Source organism: Terrapene carolina, unplaced genomic scaffold, assembly GCF_002925995.2.
Source record: "Terrapene carolina triunguis isolate 2854851 unplaced genomic scaffold, T_m_triunguis-2.0 Scaffold310, whole genome shotgun sequence".
NCBI classification, from domain to species: Eukaryota; Metazoa; Chordata; order Testudines; family Emydidae; genus Terrapene; species Terrapene triunguis.
In genome coordinates, this window is record NW_020664661.1 from 4,574,807 (window position 1) to 4,595,804 (window position 20,998).

The following is a 20,998-nucleotide window of genomic DNA, read 5'->3' on the forward strand; positions in this document are numbered from 1 at the left end:
AAGCATGTGCTTGGGTGCCTGGTGCCTGGAGCCGGCCCTGAGCCTCCTCCTCCTCCCCCCCCCCATCCTTCCTCTGTCTGCACAGGAATCTGAGCCATAGGGAAGGCGAATGGCTTGATATTTGGGACCTTCACCCAAATTATACAGTCCCCCAGCATCTGGTAGAGTTGCACCACACTGACAAGAATTCTCGGTCCCAGAATGTCTCCACCCCGTGAATATCTCCCAGTTGATCACCACCTTCTGCTCCCATCAGGTATCAGAGGTGCCTGAGCCCAGGGGTGTATAACAAGACCTATCTGCTGGACTTGGGGTGGAAGCCTGTCTGCCACTCCTCCCTGGCCAGCTCTGCCCCCAAGAGCTGGCTGGGTGACTGCTTCCTCCGAAGGGATAGAACTGTGGGATAGACATACAGCTCGCTCTCTGAGCCTGTATTACAGGTTGTCTTCCCTTTGCCAAGTTAACCCTTTGAGGGCTCTCTTGGGCCAAGATTTCCTTTGTTTTTAGGCATTGCACCACCTTGTGTCCTTTTGCCTGCAGTAATTACATCCCAGGTCCCTCGGGTCCCATATGGGGGTCTGCCTACTCTGGGATTTGTGGGCACCCCTGCATTGGCTTCCTAAAGTCCCACCTCTGAGAAGTCTCTGGGTGACTCCCCTTCTGAATCCCTGACTTGAATCTCCCCCCACTCCAGATCTGCTGTTTTTAAACTCATTTGCCAGCATACGTGGTCCACTAACCATATTTTAAGGTCTAGATGGCAGATGTTAGACAGCTGCTCCAATCCCATCAGATTATACATGTCTTTGTGGGGATATTCTCCCAGTGGGGTGGTGACCTCCTTGTAGGTGACGCCTGGGGTCTTGCATAATCCTGGAAATGTTTTCTATATCCCTCAGGGGTCAATTCAAACTTGAGCAGTCACGTCTGTTTGAACCGTTTTTAGTCCCCGGATTCTGAACACCTTTATGGATTTGGGACCAAGTAGGAGGGTGGGGGTTAGAGAGCAGAGCTCATCCATAGGATCAACTGAGTTTGAATCAGAAGCCTTCTCACAAGCAGTGAGGTTGGCATCCATATCCCTCCCCCATTACACTGGGGCACACTTTGGAATTTAGGCTTCCTGCTGAACTGGCATCATGGGGTCCTTCCCCACTTACCCCATGGCAAGTCCTCTTTGCCTGCCTCTCCTCCAACTCCAGTTCCTGTTTCCGCTGCTCCAAGGAGTTTGCTAACCTGCTAGCCTCCGCTCCTCCAGCTCCTTCACTCTCATCTCCAGTTTCCATCTCTTCACGTCCACTGGAGGGAACTCAGGTTGGGATGTCCCCCTCCCGACCGGGGAACTGGGTCTGATGGACCCACTGCTGCTGCCCCAACTGCCCCCCGCTACTCCCAGGCTCTGCAGGCATCTGGAGAGCCCCACTGGGGTCTGGCCCTTGCTCTTTGGACTGGTCACTCTCTACCAGGCAGGCAATCAGCTGCTCCTGGGTGAGCCTCCCAACACTCAGCCCTCTCTCCCTGCACAGATGTGCAAGGTCCCTTTTAGGGAGCTGGTTCTAGGCCCTTTCCTTGCTGGTTCCTTGAATTCCTCTTGTCTTATCTCTGGCAGCCACTCACTGCAGAGCCTCTCCGCTCACAGCCAACTGTCTACAGGGTGCATCCACCAGCCGTCCTCTACTACCAAGTTGTCATGGACTCACAGGACTCCTGGTCTGTCTCAGCTCCCTATGGTCCCTGGGAGGAACCCCCTTCAGTGCGACAGCCCTTCTCAGGGGTTAAGCTGTAAGCCCCTCCGCCTCCTGGAACTGCACCTCTCTGAGCCTCCAGCATGCCTGTCTCTCCCCATGGGCCTCCTCAGGGAGTCCACTCACTCTGGACTCCCGGGGCCTCCATTCCCACAGGGAATAATGCAACCCTGATCTCTAGACCGGAGCGACTCTCAGCCAGCATAAAACAGGAGGGTTTATTGAGCGTCGGAACACAGCATAGGAAACTCTCAGGGCCTCAGGCCTGGCCTCCCTCAGCACAGTACATCTAAGTCTCCCTTGCATCCAGGTGGGCTCTGGCTGCTCTCTCGCCCTAGTCCAGAAGTCCCCTCCTTCCAGCCGATCATCCCATATCACCGGCCACAACAGCTCAATGAAGAGGTCTCTGGAGCCCTCTGTCTTCCGTCCTTTGTTCCCCTCTGGATGGAACTGGCTGGTCAGGTCACCGGGGTCCTCTATCCTCAGCCCTTTGTCCTCCCATTGGCCAGAACCGGCTGACTGCCAAGCTGGGGTAGGCCTCCTGGTCACCTGGTCACCGGTCACTAGGGTCCCATCTCCAGGCAGTTGTCCGGGGTCCCAGCTGCTAGGCGAGGTCACACCTGGTCTTCTGTAATAACAAACTCCCTCTCCCAGCACCTCGTTAAATACACCACACAAAGGGAAACTGAGACCCGCCCATTATTCATGCAAAACACTAAGAAAATCCCCCACTTTGTCAAATCTGGACAATACAATGTGACTCCCAGCCCGAGTGCCGGGAGCCTCACCTAACTGCCCTGGCCCTGCTCATCCTCCAGTGAAACCTCCTGAACATCCTTCAGCCAGTTTAAATGGGCCAGATCCTACCCCGTGTATATGCCACTCTGGTCAATGGGAGCTTTGTGCACACAGTGGCTGGAGGATTGGGTCCTTAATACTGTCTGAGTGCTAGATGGTTGGACAAAGCCTGGAGATGAACCCCATTCTGTCCTGCGATGGGACCTGGACAGTCCTTCACCTTTGGGGAACCCGTGCCCCTGTTTCAAGTTGATGTGCCCAGCACCAGGAGTGCGGAGTTCTCTGAAAACACCACTCCAACCTGATGCTGCTTGCTCTGTATTTATCTGGCCGACCACCTTTCTTCTTCCCAGACTCAAGCACATTGGAGCTGTACAGGACCAAGCTGAGTCTGTCCCAAACACACCCAGCGACTGAGAACCTCATTCTTCCTGATAGGAAGGGACAGGGCTTCAATCAATCTGAGTGGGGCGTGTTCTGGTGTGGACAGAAAGCACGACGTGAATTCATGCCAGTGATGGGAATTGTAGCATGAACAAGGGAATTGGTTGGTGCCTTTATACCAGTATGAAGCACTCACTGGTGGCAAGACAGAAGGCTGCCTCAGAAGCCAAATGTTGTAAGGGGTGTCTAGATTTGGGATGGGGAGCTGTAGCTACTGGTGATCTTAATTAATTAGAAAACACCGATTACTAACCAAGGCTGGCTGAAGCTAGCTGCTCCCTTCTGCTTGTAACCACCTTGACAGGGGATGCTATGGCAACGAGGAAAGGGAGGCAGAGGGTGCTTAGCAACTAGAAGGGGCTGACAGCAGGATTTTGAGAGGGACAGTTGAGAAATGGCAGCTGGAGTGTTGAATGACTGACTGGGAAATAACAGAATGAATATTCCCCTTAGAACATGACTTAGGCTACGTCCTCACTACGGGGGGGGTGGGGTCGATTTAAGATACGCAAATTCAGCTACGCGAATAGCGTAGCTGAATTCGACGTATCGGAACCGACTTACCCCGCTGTGAGGACGGCGGCAAATCGACCTCCGCGGCTCCCCTGTCAACGGCGCTTACTCCTACCTCCGCTGGTGGAGTACAAGCGTCGATTCGGGGATCGATTGTCGCGTCCCAACGAGACGCGATAATTCGATCCCCGAGAGATCGATTTCTACCCGCCTATTCAGGCGGGTAGTGTAGACGTAGCCTTAGAAGCGCACAGCTGTACGGCATGTGGGGGGACAGCCAACTCCATGCAGACAACACCCACACCCTGGACAAACAGATAAACTCCCACAGGGTGTGAGCCATTGCCAGTTATTACAACGAGAACAGGAAGTGGCACAACGGGAATCTCTTTCCCCAGGTGACAGCTGTAGCAGGCAACAGGAGAAAGTACAATGTTAATTTGTCCCCGTGACTACAGGAGTAGGAGGTGGCATGAAAAGATTCCTTGTCCCCTAGCGACAGTTGTAGTGAGTTCAGGAAGTGGCATTACATGAATTGGGTCCCACAAGAACAGTTGTAAAAAGAACAGGAAGTGGTATTATACAACTGGTATCCTGGGAACTGACCTGTTAGTGAAATGGTGAGGGGTTGTGGCAGGTCAGGCTTGAGATGCAGCAACAGAGCTGAGAATACAACCCCGGACTGGAATAGCAGTGTGCTCTGAGAAGCCTCGGGCATAGCAGGGGCTCCTGGTTGCGATTGAGGGGTGTCATGCAAGCTGTGTGGGTGCCAGACTGGAATATTGAGGGGGTTTCAGGTCAGTCTGGAGATGACTCACAAAAGATGCTTGTACAGTACTAGATTGAATATTGATTTATTTTTTAAGTGCAGGCCAATCTTCTGGTTAAGGTTTTATGTTAGACTTACATGTGAGCTAAATAGTTCTTCAAGCCAAACAAAAATGCTACTTGAGAAAGTACAGTTTGAAAAACTGCTTTGAGATGTTTTAGCTCATTCGCAGGGAAACTGGAGTCACCTTGGTTATGACACTCACATCCATGCACATTTTGTTCTGGTTGCCACTGATTGAAAGACTGGGTTATTGGCTTTCTTTCTTGAAGGCACTTCTGTTTAAAAATCCGAGTGACTTTGACTTGGTGAGGGATGGATTTTAGCTTGTCATCAGTTTAGCCAAACTTGAGGACTCAGGAGTCAAGGCTGATGCTTCCAATTTAAAGTTAGTATAGTAGCTTTGCCATTAGGAACAAAAAGTTAATTTCAAAGCCTGGAGCATGAATCAGCTCATTTTTGTCTTAAAATATTAAGTGCCAGATATATTATCTTCTGCCCTAGGTTCTGCTGATTTAGAGCCTGAAATCAGGATTGCAGGCTGGACATGGTGGATTTCAGATACTACACAGCTTTCAGGAGGGTACTATCTAATCCATGCACGCCAGTTTAAAGAGGCAGAGAGGAACCCCACCTATCAGTCAGAAGCAGATGGGAGAACCTGGAGAGAGATGTGGACCTTGAGAGAGAAAGAGAGAAATTATTGTAAAGATCAATGCAAGATTTTGCCTTCAGATATAGCCAGAAAATCAATCTGGAGAAGGCAGTTGAGAGGTCACTTTGAGAGGCCCAACAGCTCGTAACCTCTCTGAGTTGGGCTTGAAATGTCCCGTCTTATTTGGAGAGCAGTGGAGATGTTGGTCATTAACAGAATGCAAAAGCAGCATCACCTTGGCAGCAGGTGGATAGAATCTGGAAGGGAGACGTGGGTTTTTAGTAGACTTTGGACGGAAAGCACAAAAAGGGCCTTCAGCCGGGAACAAGTTGGAACGTGATTTGCGAGCTGCTTGTAGATGCCGCCTTAAAGAGTCAGGCTTCACTTGCTGTTAGGATCAGTTAAAACTTGGCTCCTTGGAGTCACGTGACGTGTTTGTGACATGGTTGGCTATGGGTTATCTAGCTACAAGAAGTGGCTCCCAACAGCAATACTGGGACAGTGTGCATAAGGGTTGGAAGGCTGGCCGACAGTAGATGAGACAGGTTGAAAACAAACTCTAATTTATGATATCCATATTGTAGTGCTGTGCTATCATCAATGTATTTATCCCCCACCACTCCTGAAAGGGAGGGAAATGCTATTATCTCCATTTTACAAATGGGGAAACTGAGGCACAAGCACTCAGCCAGGTTCACACAGGGAGTCTGTGACAGAGCAAGCAATAGACCCTGGGTGTGTCAAAACACAGGCTAGTGCCCTAGCAGTGGGCCATCCTTCGTATGTTGGTCTTATTGTAATCACAGGCAGATATTGGACAAAATTCAGTGGGAGTTACACCTGCTTACACCAGAGCTGAATTTGGCCCATTGACTCAAATATCAAGACTACATACCATGTTCAAAAACCAAGCTGGGGAGTTGGGGAAAATGGAAGCCAACGGTTTCAGAAGCAGCAAAATCCAACTCTAAATCTCCTTCCCTCCCCCCCGCCCCGCACTCAGGAGAGCTCTCTGCCATCCTCTGCACTTGACCCCTGTGTGGAGCATGCTTGGCTGGCTTCCAGAATTCCACACATGCAGTGTGCACTAGAACCGTGTGGAGCGGAGAGGAGTCTGTCCTTAGTGGATGAAGCAGACTCTGCAGGAGATCTGATTCTGTAACTGGCTCAGGAGAGGAGGCCTCTTAAAAGTCAATTAGAGGACCGTAAAAATAAATCAGACTAGGACATTATGGGGCTGCCAGCAAATCTGGACGAGGTCAGTGTTGCTGAATGTTTGCTGTTGAGTGGATTCTGGATGCTTTTGATTGGGAGAACTTCTCTGTCTCTGGGTCAGTCTGATCTGAAGGCTAACCCTAGAGTAGCTCTTCTAACATGTCAGTCTAAGGCCTCAAGGAGTGAAGTAGTACAGGAAGCAGAATACACAGGATTGGGTGCTGAACTGCAGGTTAGGAGACCTGGGTGCTAATCTCTGTTTGCCCCTATGTGCCTCGGTTTCCCCATCTGTAACATGCAGATAATAATATCACCCTTCCTTTGTAAAGTGCTTTGAGATCAATGGATGAGAAGTGCTAAGTAAAGAAGTCAGCATACTGGTCTGGATTATAAACTACTGCTTTCCTAGGAATGCAGGGAGTTTGTTCCAGTTAAAATGTCCATTAAGGCATTTACATTGGTGGGTGTTGCACACTGGATGGAGATCCTGCAATCAGCCCATTGTGTAAATTGGACGCACGCTTTGTGGGACCCGGAGGATGAATGGCACTTTGTTGCATGCCTTCAATATGCAGGGAGGGACGGAGAGGGGAGGATGTGGGCTAAGGACCATTCGATGGCCATGCAAGGAGCTGGTGGCTCTGTTCTGTGTGCGTGAGTGTATGAATGGGCCTCTCTAAACCCCAGTTAGCTGTGAGAATTCACTGACCCATAGTCTTTTGGCAGTATTTCCATAAGCCATAAAGAATTTCAGAGATGAAATAGCACAAGCAATTATGAGGAATATGATTAAGAGCTAGATTGTGCCTTTAGGGCACCTGCCTGCATTGGAGAGGGCAAAGAGGGACTTTGCAATGCCAGCAGCTCCTGGAGGAAGGCCCAGAACCTGCGTGGGTGCTGGGGGACCACACACAGGACTGGCAGCTTCCCTGGTTGGTGCATATGGGGTTTCCCCTGGGCCTTCTGCACCGAGTCTGGGATCGGGCCTGCCCCCTGCAGAAGGACGCTTCGGCTGAGGAGGGCGGCTGCTCGCAGAGCTTGGCACCATCTAACCCAAGAGTTGAGTTTGTACAGTGTTATGGATAGTCCCAAACTTACCTCTGGAGTAGCACCATTAAAGTACCTGCTGATGTATCCACAGCACAAGGCTGAGGTTACAGGGGTGCTTATATTGGTCCCAGAAAAGCTATGACCTCACCCACTTTGTCTCTCTAATCGCCTAGGACCGACAGGGCTACAACAACACTGCACAGATATAGGAGCTAGGTATTACTCTACTATTAGAGCCTCACCAGGCCAGCACTCAGGGGTTAAGCTGAGCTGAAGGCCATGGGACTGTGATCCAGTCAGTCCATCAGGGAAAGTCTCCAGAGTTCTTCTATCTTGGATCCTCTCTCTGGGCCAGTGGTGGCTATAAACCAATGCAATTTCCATGCTCCCTGTGGGGTGCTGCACCCAGGCACAGCTCTCTGGGCCACCAGCTGAGCAGAACCCCCAGTTCCCCATTCAAGGGCCTGGCTCCACTTCAGTGCCACCAGCCCGTGTCAGAGGGGAAATTTCCTCCCTGCTCTGAAAGCTGTGTTTCAGCTCCACAGGGCTGGAGACAACTGAGTCAGAAGAGCAAGGAGAAACGTGCTCTGCACAAGTGGAGAAGGGCTGGAGAGGGCCTTTCAGAACCAAGGGAGAGCCCTGGACTTGGGCATCTCTGGAGAGAGCTTCTTCTGCAGAGGAGTCATCCTCCCTCCCAGTCTCCCACAGCTTTCTGGGTTAGTTTTTCTGTTGAGCCTGCCGCTGGTCCTCTCCACTGACCATGCTCCTGGGACCCTTGTGCACCTGCTTAGACCGGAATCATGGGCTAGGTGAACCTTAGTGAGTCTGTCCAGGGAATCTGTGAACATTTGGCTCTGGGGGTCTAAAAGGATTTAAAATTGTCCAGCTTGTCCCAGTCTGATGCAGAGGACGGGAGGAAGCAAGCAGGGGTATTGGGAAAGAGAAGAGAGGGCACAGTGGGGGGGGGTCCCTGTGGCAAGACGTGGCTGGCTTCTTTCAGAGCGGGAGATGTGTCAGACACTGCACAGCTGGAGACCAGGATATATACGCAGGGCAAGTCTTCAATTATATCCCTTTCCCTAAGAGGAAAGGCCCCTCGGCCCAGCAGCAGGAGACAGCCTGGCGGGGTCAGATGATGTGTCACTGAGGGTTACAGCTCTGCCTCCAAACTCTAGGTTGGGCATCAAACAAAACCAAAGTGGGGAACACCCAGATCCCACCCCTCGTACTTCCAGCCAGTTCTGTGGCCTAGTAGCAGTGTCTAGAGCTGAAGCCTCCTAGGACATCTCTCTTCAGAGAGCTGTGGAGAGCCAGGTAGTGAGCTGCAGAAAGGACAGCGAGCCTGGGGTCAGGAGCCCAGGTGCCTTAGCAAGATGCAGAGGAAAAAGTTTTGTTGCAAGACTTTACCCGAGGCTTCTGTTTTTGTTGCAGTGACCATCCTCTGAGTCAGCTGGTCTCGGACTCGGACTCTGAGATGGACAGCACGGAGCAGCTGGCACTGGGCAGCACAGACACGCTGTCCAATGGGCACAAGGCTGACCTTGAGGCTGCCAAGCGCCTGGCAAAGAGGCTCTACAACCTGGACGGATTCAAAAAAGCAGACGTGGCTCGCCATTTGGGGAAGAAGTACGTGTGGGTATTATCAGGAGAGGCTGTTCATCCAGGGCACTGCTCAGTCACTGAGGAGACAGAGCAGCCTGCTGCATGCATAGGTGCTGCCACAGGGGCATAGGAGCATGCAGAGAATGGTAGGAAAGAGAGCCACACCCAAGGACAGACTGCCCTTAGCAGGAGCTCATGGGAGCGCTCCTCACAACCCACATCTAAAAGGCCACGTATGCCCAAAGTTCATACTGCATTCAGGCTCCAGGGAGAACTCAGAATATTGCCCTCTGGAGATCAATGCAATAAACCTCAAAACTGGAGACTGTATTGGGTGTATCCACCCCCATCACACTTTCCACTGTCCTAGCTCATGTCTCCTGGTGTGGTACTAAGTGCTTTAAAATCACTTGGTGATTACCTGTTCTGTTCATTCCCTCTGAAGTACCTGGCATTGGTCACTGTCAGAAGACAGGATACTGGGCTAGATGGACCTTTTGTCTGACCCAGTATGGCTGTTCTTATGTTCTTAAAATCTCCTCTGTTCCCCCCACCCCCATCTCCATCCCTCCCTCTCTCTCTATACTGGTCTGTCACTGTGGTCTGGTCTATTCAACTCTCTCTCCCCTCTCTTTCAGTAATGAGTTCAGTAAGATGGTGGCTGGGGAATATCTGAAATTCTTCGTGTTCACTGGGATGAGTCTGGACCAGGCTCTCAGGTCAGAATCTTTCATGGGGACATGTATGTTTTTAGGAGCTGTTCACCATCAGAATCTATGTGCGCCCCAGCAACACGGGCCATCTGCAGTTCAAGAGCAAAAGGTCCCCCCCACAGGCTGGCCCTAGACCCAGCACCAAAAGATGGTTGCAGAGCCATTCACCTCTCAAGAAGATTTCTCCTCTTACCCAAGAAATTTAATTTTTCCCAAGGACCATCTCCAACATGGGAGCCCATCTCGTGGGCTGGTGTCTAAGAGCATGGGAGGAGCATACCAAACCTTACAGTCTAGTGGAGGGAGATGTCATGGATTCTGGATCTCCTCCAGCCACAGCTGAGTTTCCACAATCTCAGTCTCCGAGCCCAGACAGTTCTGGGATGGGTTCAGCCGCTGTTCCCATGCAGACTCTCCTACCTGATGTAGAGTTCTGGGATGTGCACATGGGATTGTCTGGTCACATGCTCGGTGGGGAATCCTCCAAGTGGATGAAATAACAATGTAGGAGTTCTGGGCTTCCTGTTGCACGCACTGGTGTTTTTCCTGTCAGTTACAGAAAGGACAATTCTCTACTCCTTGACAGGGTGGGGCAGGGCAGATGGTGTTTGGTTTGATGCATGACCCACTCTTCTTCAGGTCCTTTCTGAAGGAGCTGGCCCTGATGGGGGAGACTCAGGAGAGAGAGCGAGTCCTGGCTCATTTTTCACAACGCTATTATCAGTGCAACCCCAATGCTGTCTCCTCTGAGGGTGAGCTACCATATGGCCGTGGCTGCGTGTGTGTTTGTAAACCTGGGTGCAGATTCCCTGACCAAAACTAGGTTAAGCTGGAGTTAAGGCAGAGAGCATGTGCCAGTACCTTACAGATAAATAAATCACAGGGATGTTGTAATTATTCCCAAACTAAATGTTGCAAACCCAGGAAATTCAGAGATAAGGCTTCACTGAAAGCCAGACACGTCATGGCCTAGACATGTACAGTTAGGACACTCGCCACCTGTAACTCTGTAGTAGATCAGCACCAGGAGAGAGAAAGGAGCTACTCTAAGTGTAAGTGTGTCCTTGGATGTCCGAGTCCCGTGGCTCAGGACTGCAGGGACTTTCAAAGAGAAGTAGCCAGAGTAACCGGATGCTCAAGTGGCCACCAGCAGTTGCCCAGATCTCACTATTTCATCTGGACTTTTTACATCCTTGTTTCTTTCTTGACTTAATTCACCACCGCATGCCTGCATGTCCTCACCTTGAATCAACCTTGAGTCAGCTCCATGTACATGGGGATTTAGGGCTCGCTGGGTGCCGGATGCCATGTCAAAGGTGACACGGTTCTGTAGCATTAATTCTGGCTTCACTGCTCTTCTATTGTGTGGTCCTGGCCCCAAAGCAGCTGTGCAAAATCCCATCAAGTGCAGCTGCTTTGGGGCCGGGACCACACAATAGAATTAAATGGAACTTCAGCCTGCACAGCTGATCTGAGTGGTGCCCAGAGCTGAGTACCGCCCATGCTGTGCGCCCTGAGCTGCACGGACAAGGGGCATGGATTGGTGTTGGGCTGGGAGTGCTCTCCGAAGCTGTATCCAGGTCAGCACCTTCTCCAGTGCCCAACCTGTGTGCCGGTTGGGGGGGGGAGGGAAACACGTGGGAAACAAACATCAATCAATCACCTATCCATCAATCAGGTGACCCATGTCTGGAGGCATGGATAAATGGAGTGAACAGCCACATGCAGAGGGGTGCTTCAGGGGGGCTCTGATCACCTTTCTTGTGCTTGTGCTGCAGACGGAGTCCACACGCTGACCTGTGCCCTGATGCTCTTAAACACAGACCTCCATGGGCATGTGAGTACCTGCCAGCTCCAGCGCCCTGCCTGCTCTGCTCCTCCACTAGGTGTCTTCTCATCTGGGAGGGGGCAAAGTGGCCGTTGTCTGACTGCGTGTGAGCAGAAGGCACCTGGGGTATGCGGGAGCCAGCCTGTTAGCTGTATGGGGGCGTCAAGGGGATGGGAAGGAGAAGCAACGAAGAGTGGAGAAGGCATGATGAGCGGATAGAAAAGGTTGCAGGAGAGAGAAGGGCATTGGCAAAGCAGCAGCAAGCCGAGGCGGGGCTGAGGAGAAGAGAGGAGTGGGAAGGAGGGGTGAGGAAGACAAGGGAGGAGAGTGAGGGGGATGGGAAGGAAATCATTGAGTAGCCTCGAGTCTCTGAATTTTGACAGGAATGGCTTTTTAAAGCTCCCTGGCCCTTAGCAAAGGGGGCTGTGTTCTCCACATCTCCAAGTGGCCTTTCATGAGATCCAGGCAGTGCTGCTCTGTAATGCTTGGCTGTCCTACCGCCATGGTGCAGGGGGGCTCTCCGGCCAGCCGCTGCTCCCACTCCCTAAAGGTAACCAGCCACATTTCTCTACCCCTGTCACCCCCAGAATATCGGGAAGAGAATGTCCTGCTCTGACTTCATTGGGAACCTGGAAGGCCTCAACGGAGGGAGTGATTTCCCCAAGGAGCTGCTCAAGGTAACTCAGATCAGTCTCCCCAGCTGAGCCAGGCCAGCTGGAGTTAAGGCTGGGATCCCTCTTAGAAAACTGCTCTCATGCCACCTCCTAGTAAAGGATTCCCCCGGGCCTGGCTGGCTCATTCAGGCGTTGTCTGGGGCACTGAGTGGGGTGCAGTCTTGCACCCAGAGCAGACTGCATAGGCCAGGGGTTCTCAAACTGGGGGTTGGGACCCCTCAGGGGGTCATTGGGTTATATAATGGGGGGGGGGGGTCACAAGCTGTCAGCCTCCACCCCAAACCCCACTTTGCCTCCAGCATTTATAATAGTGTTAAATATAAAAAAGTGTTTTTAATTTATAAGGGGGGGATCGCACTCAGAGGCTTGCTGTGTGAAAGGCGTCACCAGGACAAAAGTTTGAGAACCGCTGGCATAGGCAGCATTACCTGGGCAGCAGCTTTCCCTAGAGCAGGTGTTTGCTAGGAGGGGCAATTCATTGTCCTGAACTATGGCTGTAAATTGGTGCAAAGCAAATTTCTTTCCATGTGCCATGGCCTGGCATCCACTAGAGAAACTAACCCCTGTACAGCCTCTTGCACATTTGTAGGATGCTCTGTATCCACACACAACGCCCCAGGGTTCAGAAAACCACTAAAAAGAACAGTGTCTCAGCAGAGTGAATAACTGGGCAAAGCTTAGCTGGTTCAGACTGAACCTAAACCGGTTTAGTGCCTTGTGGATGCAGATAAGCTGAAAGTCCTGGGAAGGTCCCCAGTAAACCAGTGGCCCTACATGGTGCCCCAGAATGCATTGCTTCTGGAAGCTGAGCCAGGAATTGTGGGATAGATGCCCAGAAGGCATTGCAACTGAAGAGGATTAGGACACCACTAGTGTAGATGCGGGGCAAAACTGACACTAACTCAGCATGGGTAATGCGAAGGCAGTGACCGGCATGCGCTGCAACTGGTTCAAGCTGCTAGCGTAGACTGAGGCCCATTGCTCGGGTGGAACCCTCTTCCTGGCCGTGCACCGAGGTAGAGCACTGCGAATGCACCATCCCTAGCAGTCAGCGGAAGAGGCATAGGCCCACTGTGTTGTACCTCTCCGTCCTGCCCCCAGACCCAGGCATCCATCTAGAGCAGGGGTGGGCAAACTATTGCCTGGGGGCCGCATCCAGCCCTTCAGACGTTTTAATCTGGCCCTTGAGCTCCTGCCAGGGAGCAGGGTCCAGGGCTTGCCCTGCTCCAGCTGGGGAGTGGGGTCAGGGGCTTGCCCCGCTCTGCAAGTGCCGTGCAGCTCCCGGAAGCAGCGGCATGTCCACCCCTTGGCTTCTCTGCGTAGGGGCAGCCAGGGGGCTCCACACGCTGCCCCTGCCCCAAGTGCTGCCCCTGCAGCTCCCATTGGCCTGGAACCACAGCCAATGGGAGCTGCAGGGGCGGCGCCTGTGGACGGGGCGGGCCGCAGAGCTGCCTGGCTGCCTCTCTGTGTAGGAGCTGGAGGGGGACATGCCGCTGCTTCTGGGAGCTGCTTGAGGGAAGCGCCACCCGGAGCCTGTACCCCTGACCCCCTCCTGTGCCCTAATCTCCCGCCCCAGCCCTGATCCCCCTCCTGCCCTCCAAACCCCTCGGTCCCAGCCCAGAGCATGCTCCTGCACCTCCAACCCCTCATCCCCAGCCCCACACCAGAGCCAGCACCCCCAGTCAGACCCCCCTGCCCCAGCTCGGAACCCCCTCACATACCCTGAACTCCTCATTTTTGGCCCTACCCCAGAGCCCGCACCCCCAGCCAGAGCCCTCATCCCCTCCTGCACCCCAACCCCCAATTTCGTGAGCATTCATGGCCCGCCATACAATTTCCATACCCAGATGTGGCCGTCGGGCCAAAAAGTTTGCCCGGAGCCCTGCCTGCTGTGTTGGCCCAGCGTGTCTCTGACTGTTGGGGATATTCTGGAGGCGGCTCAGTAGAGGGCTGCTGTGCCCAGCTGTCTCAGATGGGAGTGTGGGGGTGAGGGTCCCAAGAGCTAATGACCCACAAGAACATGGGCGGGTGGAGCGGGGGGTCCACTTTCTCTCCCAGCGCATGCAGTGTGACAGGTATGGCTTCCCCTCACTGCTAGCCTGGCTGAGCTCCGCTGCCTTCCTTTTTGCGGATCCAAATCAAGCTCGGCTCCCTGGGGCCCTCCATCCTCCCAAAGAGCGAGACTATGACGAGCAGCGACGGGGTGCTGATGGCACTGTGCGCGGCAGCACAGGGAGGGCAGGATGGTCTAGTGGTTAAAGCAGAGGCGAGGCAGACAGGAATTCCCAGCACTTACTTGCTATGTGACATAGAGACACTGAGCAGGGTGCCGTGAGGCTCAATCTGGGGACGATTGTGAAGTACCTTGACGCCAACAGATGGGAGATGCGAGAGGAGGGCAGTGGCGTTAGCAGTGGCAAGCTGCCAGGCAGAGCCTGCCGTGGTGCTGGTGGCAGGGATGCCAGGCTGCAGCCTGCCTTGCCCCCGCAGGAGGTGGTGGGGAAGGGGAAGGTGGCAGCGGTTTGATGGTGACTGCACCAGGCCATTACAGGGCGATGGTGACAGCAGCTTGAGATGGCTTCTGCAGGGCTGACTCACAGTGTGGAAGGAAGCTGGCTGCCTCCACCTGGGAGCGTTCGCGCTGACTCCGCAGGGAGTCACTTAGCTCTCGTGACTAAGCTGTTGTGTGGGAAAGAACAGCCTCCCCCCACTCTCACATCCTGGGCCCTGAGCCACCAGCGCCGCAGTGGCCCTGCCCCTTGCGACCTGTCTCCGTTGACCTCGGCTCCTCACCAGGCCCTGGATGTGTCTAGGGTGCTGCCGTAGCTTATGCTGCAACTAGGATTGAACCCAAGGAACCAAACCAAGCCAAAAGGTACCTGCATCTCTGAGCGGCTGCTCCTCAGCCCCACCGGCTCAGCGGTAGCAGGGTGCATGAGTGTGCCCCCCACGCTGTGCGGCTCCAGTCCTTGGGGCGATGTGCCCTACGGCACAGGGGCTGCCCCTGACATGCAGCTCGGCCTTCCTCTAACTGCCTCACCTGCGCAAGCGATCTGAGTACATGCGTCTCACGGTAACTGGCGCAGGCGGGGGCCAAAACATCGGCCCACGTATATGCTATTGAAGTGCTTGTGTCTGCCAGCTGCACTGGGCAGCATCAGCCTGCTGAAAGCCTTACAGTCCCCCTAGGGCTAGCAGGAGCCAGAATGACCTTGTGACTAACACATGAGCCTGGGAAGCAGGAGGCCTGGATTCTATGTCATTAAAACAGGGTGTGGCCCCATGTCCCTGTGCCTCAGTTTCCCCATTGTTAAGATGGGGATTACTATAGTGATCTGTGCAATGCTTTGAGAGTGGCAGCTGGAAAGCACCAGAGAAGCAGGAAAGGCTGATGCTGCAGCATTCCAGGGGCACTAGTACTGGTAGATAGTTGGTGAAGAGTTAATAATGGGGAGGAAATCTTGTTGATTCTCCCCGGTTCTGTTTTTGACCTTTCCTGGATTACTCAGTAGTTCCAAACTGCACATGCCTGGCTCTCAGCCCGCTGATCCTACGGCTTGTGGGCTTCGGGGTACTGTGCAGCTGGCACAGGACATGCTCTGCACATGGGTGACCAGACAGCAAGTGTGAAAAATCGGGACGGGGGTGGGGGGGTAATAGGAGCTTATATAAGAAAAAGACTCCAAAATCGGGACTGTCCCTATAAAATCGGGACATCTGGTCACCCTATCTGCACACATTGTGCTGGACAATATTCAAGAACTCTCCACTATGGGTCACCCCAGGGCTGCCTGATCCTGTTCCCCCCTCGGGGCTGCATGGTCCTCCATCTCCACTCTCGCAGTCCAACTGCCTCATTCTCATGGTGTCTAGCTGGGGGCCAGGCAGGAATGTTTACCCAGGCTTGCTCTATACTATGACCAGAGCCTCAGCCAGCTCCATCAATTACCCCATTGGTAATCAGGCATGACTCCATTCATGGCCAGGAAGTTACGCAGGTGTAAACTGGCCCAAGTTAGATCAGAACGAGGCCAATTTTGTCTTAAAATTGTAACGTTAGAGAGAAGCTTCTTTTGGCAGCTCAGTAGATTCTGAGCCGTCCCTCCCATGAACACAGAACTCGCTAAGCAGAGCCGGAAAGAACAGCCTTGGCAAACACAGCTGATTTGTATCAGGGAAAAACAAATGTGAAACACCAAGATTTCAGAGGCGCAAGTGAGCTGTGATGCAGGGCCGGTGAAAAGTGCACTGATCTCACAGGGCTACGGCCAATGTGACAGCTAGCCAGAAAGCCCAATGGGTGAGGGCAGCAGGGAGCATCTACTCCCAGCTCGATTTCCAAGCCCTGGACTCCTGCCCAGGATGGGTGGTGTGTATGGCTCAGGGGGGGAATGTCCAATCTGGGAACTGTTGCAAAGTCTGGGGTCCTTCAGCACCACCCCCCACCCCCATCTGCTCAGCCTAGATCATTACTATAGGCATGGAAATAGTAAATGCTAATCCTCCATGTTAAGGCAAGATGCAAACAGCTTTTGACCCCTTGTGAGCCAGGATCTTGGTTTGCAATGTGATCTGAGGCACCAGACCCCGCACCAAGGACAGGGATGGCTTTCTCTAGCTGGCTGTGCTGTGAACACAACTGGGATGCAGCATTCGGGTCTGGGCAATAGCAGAAACAATGGCTGGGCTTTAAAAAGGGATGCTGATTTATAGCAGTTGAGGATCTGGCCTAGAGGATCTACCCCTTTCCTCTGCTGAGCTAAGACCTCCGCGTGTAACTGGCCGGTGAGGAGGTTCGTCGCTGACAAAAAGTGACTGTTTCCACCACAGATGAAAGGCCCCAGACAAGCTGCTTTTAAATAAAGAGGTATTAAAAAGCAGAGCTCACTACAGTCAGACCATGCTTCTGCCACTTTTCTCCAGCCTCTCGCTTGGGAACAGGGAGCAGGAGATGTTTGAAATGAAGTGAAATGGGGGGCTCAGCCAGGAACTAGCGGAGATAGGAGGAAGAGCTCACGGTACTGCTGCCCCCACCTCCCCGCCCCCTGGGTGGATTCACAACCCATGGACCAGCAGAGGTGATCGCTTCCTGAGGATAGTAGGAGGCTGGCAGGCAGAAGTGTGGGGTGAGAGGAGAGCCCAGCACTTGAGGGCAGTAGAGAAGAAATCCTGGACAGTGCCAGAGAGCTGAGGGGCGAGGGGGGTGATGGAAAGGAGTGGAGAAGGGGCATAAGTGGGACATTCCACTCCACAGACCAGCGGAGGCTCCCTGGGACACCAGTCCCCTCCAGACTCCTGCAAGTGTGTGGGGGCTTGTTGGGCTGCCACCACTGCATGCCCCAGCAGGCCCCTTTGAGCCCCTCGCAATTGCCCCTGGCTCACTGAGAGCGTTGTTAGCCTGGTAGCTCCCAACTAGCCTACATATGCTCATCAGCTCTCTGACACGCTGGCATAGGGCTGTCTGGAGACCAAGGAGCCTAGTTAGCCTTGACGCACAGCTGCCTGTCTAATTATAGCTCACCAGGAACACACAGGGTTTGCAGAGGAGGGGAGGGGCTGGCTGACCTCTGAGGAGCTTCCTGAAGCTTGCTAAGACATTGGCAGAGGGTCTTGACGCGCCCCTAATGTCTGCAGGGAGAGGGCATTGGGGAAGGTCCTCAGAAGATCCTCTGATCCAACACCAGGAAGTTGGTGCAGTTAATTGGGTGGCACTCTGCACCACTTCCTAAGGTAGCTAGTGTTGTCTCCCTTCACGTGGTCCTGTGGAGGTCCACAGAGAGAGGGGGGTACTGCTCCCCCTTACCCCAGGAGCTCCTATTCTCCCCATTGCCTCCTTCCCTTGGAAGGGATCCCCTGTCTTCTGCACACCTCCTCATTATTTGTAGAGCAGTAGCTAGGTGCTGTACACATGTACATGTACATCGTGATGATGCTTGCACCAAAGAGCAGTAGGTCACAGCTCAGTATGGAACTCTCTGTATAGACAAGTCCTGAGTATAAGAGGAGAGAGATCAGGTGGAGCCGCCACATGGGGGGAAGCACATGGTAACAGTGAGCTGCAGTCAGCATGGCAAGCAGCAGTCACCGTCTGTAGTAGTGGGGCTTCTTTCCTGCAGACCACAGGGAAGTCAGCAAGAAGTGGGAGAACGGCCTCCTCAAGCTCCACGTGTGCCACACTCCCATCTTAAAACTCTCATAAAAACTAAGGAAATTCACAGACAAAAACTTTGTTAAGGTGAAGGTTGAGCATATGTAACAGTAACTTCAGAGATGGAGAGCCATACATGAATGTTACCAATTGTTAGACAAGAAATGAAAAATCAAGTTTAAACTTACAAGAAACCCAAACATTTGAAAGCATGGAAAGTCACAGTTCAGGGACACAAAACCACCTTAACTCTGCCCCCTTTCGAATCTCCAGAGAATTCCATGTTTTGAAATATTTGGGTTCCCTGGTGATTGACTTGAGTCCTGAAGTCCCATAGTCCCTGAGTCTCCAGTGGCCATTAGTCCTTGAACAAAACAGTCTGAGATGGATTTGCTCCTCAAGTTACTGATCTGCTCGCTCAGCCTTAAGTTCCCCTTTCCCGAAGCCTTTGCCTGTGGTGTGAGTGAGGCAAACCACACCCCAGTACTCCAAAGTGAGTCACAGCGTTGTTTGGTAATTGTATGAATGACCCTTTGCATGGCCATAGTTCCTGCCATCCGCACTCAAAGCACCTTAAAAAAATTAATGAAGTCTCATGAGCCACTCGCATCCCTTGTGGGGGAGGCAAGGAGCATCACTGTACAACTCAGGAACAAAAGCATAGGAAGATAAAGCTCCCAAAGTCGCATGGAAAGTGATTGAGGAGGTGGGACGAAAACCCTGATTCCCAGAGCTGAGCCTTAACCACAAAACCCTTTCCCCTCCCTCTCGCTAATCCCACTAGCATGCTCTCTCCCGCAGTCCATGAGGAGCCCTGTATCTTTGCCTGCTGAGGATCCATGTGACCAAAGCTCATCAGTGGACAATGCTTTTGCCATGTGCTCAATGACTGCTGCAGTCAGGTGCTGCCCGGTTCCCCCAGTCTCCTGCAGTCTTCTCTGGTGTTCACTATGCCAAACATGTCTCGTTGGGAAATTCCCCCTTCTTGCTGGCCCCCTTCTCGCCATCATGGATTACATAACACCCACCCTTATACAGACTCTGTGGAGAATAGCTCTTAGCATCTCTGCACAAAGGAGCAGCTGCTCTTTATTACATCTATTTCCTATCCCTTCACCAGTGGTTCAGCCAGCCCACCAATGTTCCCCTTGCCTCTTGGTTGTTAGTTTTCCTTACCGTGGGAGGAAGGGTGGTCGTGTGGTCGATTGTGCCAAGTACCTCTTCTGTACAACTGAGATGGGGAGTTCTTTGTAGCTAGATAGGAGGCTGGCAGCTGCTCTGAAGTGTGCCCAGCTGGCTATGGCCCCATGGGGCCATCTGCCTGCTGGGGATTGATGGAGTGCAGAAATGCCCTGGCCATGCTCCTATCCCAGGCTTGTCCCCCTACGCTGGGTAGATTCCCTGCTCCCTTTGTGTGCAGGCAGCTGGACGCAGGCCTGAGCTCAGTCACCTTGGCTACATGCGCTCAGCACACACTGAAATCAATGGCACTTGCCTGCATGACACCGATGGTGAAATGTGGCCTTTAGGCCCTCTGTGCTTGTTTCCTCATCTGCAACGTGCAGCTGAAAAGCTCTACCTCCCAGGGCGTGTTTGTGGTAACGTGTAAGTGACCCTCGGCTATGGGAGCGCTGGCTCCTGCGCAGAAACATGGCAGAAGCCTTTTGCTAATCGAGGGACACAGCTGGTGCAGCCATTTGCAGTGTTTTGTTCACTGTTCCTAAGGTCTCCAATGGGTTAGGGGGTGCTGCTTGGGCCCTGTTCGACTGGGCTCATGTATTTTGGATGCTCTGGCTGTCAGCTCCAACCTGAAGCTCCCCAGCATAGAATTCCCAAGAGCCTGTATAATCCCTTCAGCATTACAGGCGTACTAATGGGCGATCAGAGCCATTTCCTTGATCCCTCCAGTCTGGTTAAGTCAGTTCTCACAATGGATCCAGAGAGGCCCAGGAGCCTGTCATATGTCCCCTATGCAAGCCGCTGAGAGCAGAACAGAGACATGACAAGTTCCAGCTCCTGATATTGTGCCCGCGTGTAGGGGTTCTGCCAAAGAGCTGGATCCCCAAACACTTTCAAATGAGACACTCTCCTGCTCGCTGTATTTCTCTCTATATATAAAATGAATCACTTCACCCACCACTGAATTGCAGCCCCTCTGGGGTGGAATGTGGCAGCTGTTTAACCACAATAGTTTAGGGCAGGAAGTGAAAATGAGTACCTTAGCCAATTAAAACTGCAGAGGGGGGACTGAAGGAGCCAGAACGTGTTTGCTCAAATATGTAGTTGGCCAAGAAATAGAGCCTGGTGCCATGGGAGTTAGGCACCCAAATACCTTTGAGGACCTAGGACTCAGTGACAAGGGCTTCAGTCTTACATCTCACCTGGAAGCCAGCCAGCAGTAGTGTAGCTGAAGCACTGATTTAGTGCTGACTCAAAAGAACACCCCCGTCCCCGCACTAAACCACCCACCCCACCTTCAGGAAACAGCCTTCGTTATCCCTAGGCTTGTCCTGACCCTGCTGGGCTTGTGAGATCAAAGCCTATGGTAGCATGGCCTGCAGGTAGAGAGAAGAGAACTTAAGGAGGCTGGCTGTTGCTGAGTAAGCTAGGAGCAGAAGCTGTGAGCTCCATGGTGGGACTGCGATTATCCTCCTCGGAGGTACAGAACTGAGACCCAGATGGTATGAGACCCGGGGCTGTGGTCGGTGCTGGCTAGACTACAGACCGCCCTTCTAGATGTGATCAGAATGTTTTTGCCTGCGGCCCTTGTGAGCAAAGGCCAGT

The 20,998-nt window shown here is 52.9% G+C and overlaps 1 protein-coding gene across 1 annotated transcript in view; it reads left to right on the forward strand.

The window, feature by feature from the left end:
* The window catches only part of PSD (pleckstrin and Sec7 domain containing), a 74,402-nt gene that overhangs the window by 34,421 nt on the left and 18,983 nt on the right, over nucleotides 1–20,998 (forward strand). Inside the window, exons 5-9 of the mRNA XM_024218730.2 lie at nucleotides 8,681–8,875; nucleotides 9,490–9,570; nucleotides 10,204–10,316; nucleotides 11,343–11,401; nucleotides 11,980–12,069. Of these exons, the coding sequence (XP_024074498.2) occupies nucleotides 8,681–8,875; nucleotides 9,490–9,570; nucleotides 10,204–10,316; nucleotides 11,343–11,401; nucleotides 11,980–12,069 (538 nt within the window). The remainder of the gene's footprint in view (nucleotides 1–8,680; nucleotides 8,876–9,489; nucleotides 9,571–10,203; nucleotides 10,317–11,342; nucleotides 11,402–11,979; nucleotides 12,070–20,998) is intronic.